Genomic DNA, 4,285 nt, shown 5'->3' with positions numbered 1-4,285 from the left:
ACTAGAAAGATTATATATTATTTGAACGAGAAAGCGCAATGTTTTGCAAAAATGGAAGAATGCATACACATGCACCAAAAGCTTGATCTCCCAAGGCAAGGCTGTCTCAACTTGGGGAAGTCTTGAACCACCACCACTGATCTAATTTTAAATACATAAAGCAGAACTGAAAAGACGGTAAATTGATTTGTAAGGGAATTTGAAGTAAGTAGCGTTGAGTTGAAATGTGATATTAACACTATCGGTGACAAATAGATTTTGGTAATGCAGGAGAGACCTTTTACTATAAGGTAATGATGATAATAAAAATCAACGGTTATGGTATGGCAGGGAGGGTGCGTGAGATGGCGCGTGTAGTTTAGAAGAGTGAGAACAAAGTCAAGCGTAGTCTTTGCATTGCATCATTGTATCTCCACCTCAGATGAAACACAAGCAAGCAAGCAACCCTTCAGCTTCCCCTCCCACTTTCTCTGCCCTCTCTCATATCTCTAAAGCCAGAGTCTGCAAACAAACAATAAAACCTCTCTTTTGGCCTTGCCTTACTGTCCACCCTCTTTGCTGTCCATTTCAATGGCGACCGTTACCTTTTCCACCCGCTCCTACTTTCTCCAATCGCCTTCCCATTCCCACGCTCACCACCATAGACAGCAGAGCTTCTCCATCACTTCCTGCCGTGTCAGCACCGCCAGCATTAGCACCCTCTTCACTCACTACTCTCATTCATTGAAGACTGTCTCCCCAAGTACCCGCAATAAACTCAACCCCTCCACCATAGTTTTCTCCTCAGGAAACAGCGGGATTGGCGGAACTGGCGGCCGTGGAACTGGAGGTGGCGGAGGAGGACATGACGGTCATGACGATCAGGAGAGGTCACGCAATAGATCCGAAGCAATCCTGGCTCTCGCAGATGTACATACACAACTATTTATCTACACTGTTCCATATACATAATATGCTTTTTACGTGCGAAATGTGATGTATATATATACAGGCAGGGAGGACGTTTGAGAGTTTGCCCAAGGACGTAGCGGCGGCAATCGAGGCAGGGAGGTTACCGGGATCCATTGTTCATAGGTACTTTGAGTTGGAGAAGTCGCCTGTATTCAGCTGGTTGCTTAATTTCGGAGGGTTTAAGGAACGGTTGCTTGCTGATGATTTGTTTTTGACTAAGGTTGGCATCGAGTGCGGCGTTGGGATTTTCACCAAGGTTGGCAACATTATATTTTTCACTACAGCAATGATATTTTTCCCCTTTTTTCTCCTCCAAATGATTGCCCTTAGGATCCAAGATTCATAGCCAAAGTCCAAACTATCCATAATTTTTGAGTTTGACCCTTTTTTTTTTCTTTTCAATTACTTTCTGGGATTTTCTCTTATTGGTTGGCGACTTTTTCAGAGCGCAGCAGAGTTGGAAAAGCGCAGAGAAAAGTTCAGGAAAGAACTGGATTTTGTTTTTGCTGATGTGGTATGACTGCATGAAAATAATAATAATGAACAAAGTTGAATAGTATAATTCCATTAGTAACACAAGATTGATTTCCATGATTTCAGGTGATGGCACTAGTTGCAGATTTCATGCTAGTGTGGCTTCCGGCTCCAACGGTTTCGCTCCGACCACCTATAGCACTCAGTGCCGGACCTATTTCTAAGTTCTTTTACAACTGTCCCGACAATGCTTTCCAGGTTATTCACTATATTTGTTTTGACGTGTGTTTTAAGTTTCTTTTATCTATTAGTGCTATGTAAGCCACACATATTGTTTTATCTTATCTTGAGATTCTTCACTTCAAATGTAGGTGGCTTTGGCAGGAACATCTTACTCATTTTTACAGAGATTTGGTGCAATACTGGTATATATTTATAAACTTTACTGTGGACCAACTCCATTATTTTATTAATTTCTACATGTTGTAAAACTTATCATGATCTTCAAATGCAGCGTAATGGAGCCAAACTCTTTGGTGTTGGAAGCGGTGCATCCCTGGTTAGTATATATAAACCCTAAACTCTGCTACTATTATCAGGCTTTGCATCGACAAGGTGTTAATTATAAATGTTTGCACCTTTTTAAATATATTAGAATAAAACTATGAGTTACATTACCTTACAAGTTGGAGTAGATTGTTTACCATAACCTTTAGTTACAGAGCTGTTTTTGGATAATAGCAATGTGCCACCGAAAATAATGGACCTTCATGCTATTAAAGAGGAATCACGAATTTTATATTGACTATATATTATATTGAGAAAGGATTGTTATTGGGATACAAAAGTGCTTGTTGATGTCTCTCTAGTTTAGCTGGGTTGCGAGCGAGTGAGCTTATATGCATATATGCAAAACAAAGGTCAATTAAGAGGTGTTAGAATTGAAATTCCAGTACTTTTTTTTATGCTTAAGTCAGAACAAGTAAATTTTCTAGAATGATAAGTAATAGTCAAAATAATTAGAGGTCATACCTCAAATAAAGTCAAATTCTAATGTTTACAATTGATTCTTAAAAAAAACACAATCTAAAGAATCAAAACAAAAAAATTCCCATTTGGGTTCCATCATGCAAACTTACATCATTCTTCTTTCAGGTTGGTGTAGGAGTCACAAATACATTGATCAATGCACGAAAGGTTTTTGATAAATCTTTTGCTGAAAAAGCAGAAGACGTGCCCATATTTTCAACAAGTGTCCAGTATGGTGTATACATGTCAATATCTAGCAACCTAAGGTAATCATCATCTTCATCACAAGTCCATAAGTTCTGTATTATATACATCGAACAGATGATGATACAACATATGCTTACTTTGATTAAACATAGGTACCAAATAATTGCTGGAGTTATTGAACAACGCATACTGGAGCCCTTACTGCACCATCACAAGTTCATTTTGAGTGCAATCTGCTTTGCTGTTCGAACCGGGAACACTTTCTTGGGATCTTTGATGTAAGATATACCACATCGGTTCAAGTCTTAAATGCTTGTATATATTTGGTGTTTGACACTGAAAATCTCTAAGAATTGCTTATAATGTCTGAACAGGTGGGTAGATTATGCACGCTGGGTTGGAGTTCAGAGGTCGAGAGAGTGAGTGATGAAGAGGTGCAGTAACTTTATTTGTGTCATTCATTGTTTTGAGCAAGTTAAATTTTGTTTTGCTTGGAATTTAATGAGGACAAGAGTTTTGTCATTGGAGGGTTTCTGGTTTTCATTTCCAATGATCCATTCAATGGCCTTTCCATTTCCTATACCAGTTGTTATTATTCTCCTTAATTTTACATAGTTATAATCTTCTGGAAATCACCAAAGCCGCAAATTGTCAATTCAGACAACTATTTGTAACAACACACCTGCAATGGATTAATATTAACCGCTGGTTGAAGACAACCTAAGGAAACTTCAATTATCACGGGACAAGATCTACCGTGTTGCATCTGGTTTTGAGCATGACGTTCAAATAAGAAGTGAGTTTATGTTGAAAATTTTGAGATGCTAACCAAGGGTAGCAAAATTGCCAGACTGCAGATGGCTTCCTCAAAGCAGAATATAACTGACCTGACATATACATCACCTATTTGAATTCCGCAATGTTTATTCCTGGCTAACACATGGTGCGCCATTTACAAGGGCATACTATAATGCAAATGCAAGCAGAGTCTCAGCCAGATTGGCTGACAAAATCTGCAGCGTATTCTCTATTGATTGGATTCGAGCAACTAGATCACTAGCTTGTAACAGGGACACCTAAATTATAAGAGACCCTAAACCAGAAAAATTATGAGGAAAATAAAGTAAAAGGTCTCCAAGGAGAATCAGGAATCAAAGCGCAAATTCCAGAAAGAAACTTGTAGCACAGGCGGTAAAAATGATAAAGCTGCTTCGCCTGGTAGCTTCATGTGACCTTTCAGTCCACTTAAAAGCGCAGTTTTGTCTTGGAAGAACTTCAACGTTTTCCAGTTCCACAGTAAATGAGTTTATTATATATAAATATATTTCCTTTGGTGTCTTACAATTGTTTTTTATAGATTGAATGTTATCTACCTGATTTGTTTACTAGGGAAAACATAATGCTATGATGAAACCTAGAGCTGACCCAAGATCACAAATAACTGCGACGAGGTGAAGGCCCAAACTATTCTATTGTAGTTAAAAGATTGGAGATAAAAACTTTTAAAAATAACAATTTATCAATAAAAAAGGGTCATGCAATTTGTGGAAGATCAACGTGAAAATTTATCGTCACCGTTAAGGATTTAAATGACTCTTTTATAAATTCTTTATTATTCTTTATA

At 38.0% G+C, this 4,285-nt stretch overlaps 1 protein-coding gene across 1 annotated transcript; it reads left to right on the top strand.

Moving 5' to 3' along the window:
• Window positions 1-323: 323 nt before the first annotated feature.
• On the top strand, window positions 324-3,241 carry LOC107900768 (protein RETICULATA-RELATED 4, chloroplastic). Its single transcript, XM_016826470.2, has 9 exons — window positions 324-909; window positions 992-1,207; window positions 1,397-1,465; window positions 1,552-1,683; window positions 1,797-1,850; window positions 1,940-1,984; window positions 2,581-2,720; window positions 2,814-2,939; window positions 3,036-3,241. Exons 1-9 carry the CDS (start codon window positions 571-573, stop codon window positions 3,082-3,084), a joined length of 1,170 nt encoding a protein of 389 aa, XP_016681959.1. The 5' UTR covers window positions 324-570; the 3' UTR covers window positions 3,085-3,241.
• The last annotated feature ends 1,044 nt before the right edge of the window (window positions 3,242-4,285 follow it).

The sequence above is a fragment of the Gossypium hirsutum genome, chromosome D08, assembly GCF_007990345.1.
Source record: "Gossypium hirsutum isolate 1008001.06 chromosome D08, Gossypium_hirsutum_v2.1, whole genome shotgun sequence".
In the NCBI taxonomy this organism is placed as follows: Eukaryota; Viridiplantae; Streptophyta; class Magnoliopsida; order Malvales; family Malvaceae; genus Gossypium; species Gossypium hirsutum.
The sequence above is the reverse complement of the archived record's forward strand: the minus strand, read 5'-3'. Positions and strand labels throughout refer to the sequence as shown.

What these genes read in the sequence shown, in the direction of transcription:
- LOC107900768 (XM_016826470.2), top strand. Translation starts at nt 571, where the DNA reads ATGGCGACCGTTACCTTTTCCACCCGCTCCTACTTTCTCCAATCGCCT. An exon ending in GCGTTGGGATTTTCACCAAG is followed by an intron (nt 1,208 to 1,396) that starts GTTGGCAACATT and finishes CGACTTTTTCAG; the next exon opens with AGCGCAGCAGAGTTGGAAAA. An exon ending in GTCCCGACAATGCTTTCCAG is followed by an intron (nt 1,684 to 1,796) that starts GTTATTCACTAT and finishes CTTCAAATGTAG; the next exon opens with GTGGCTTTGGCAGGAACATC.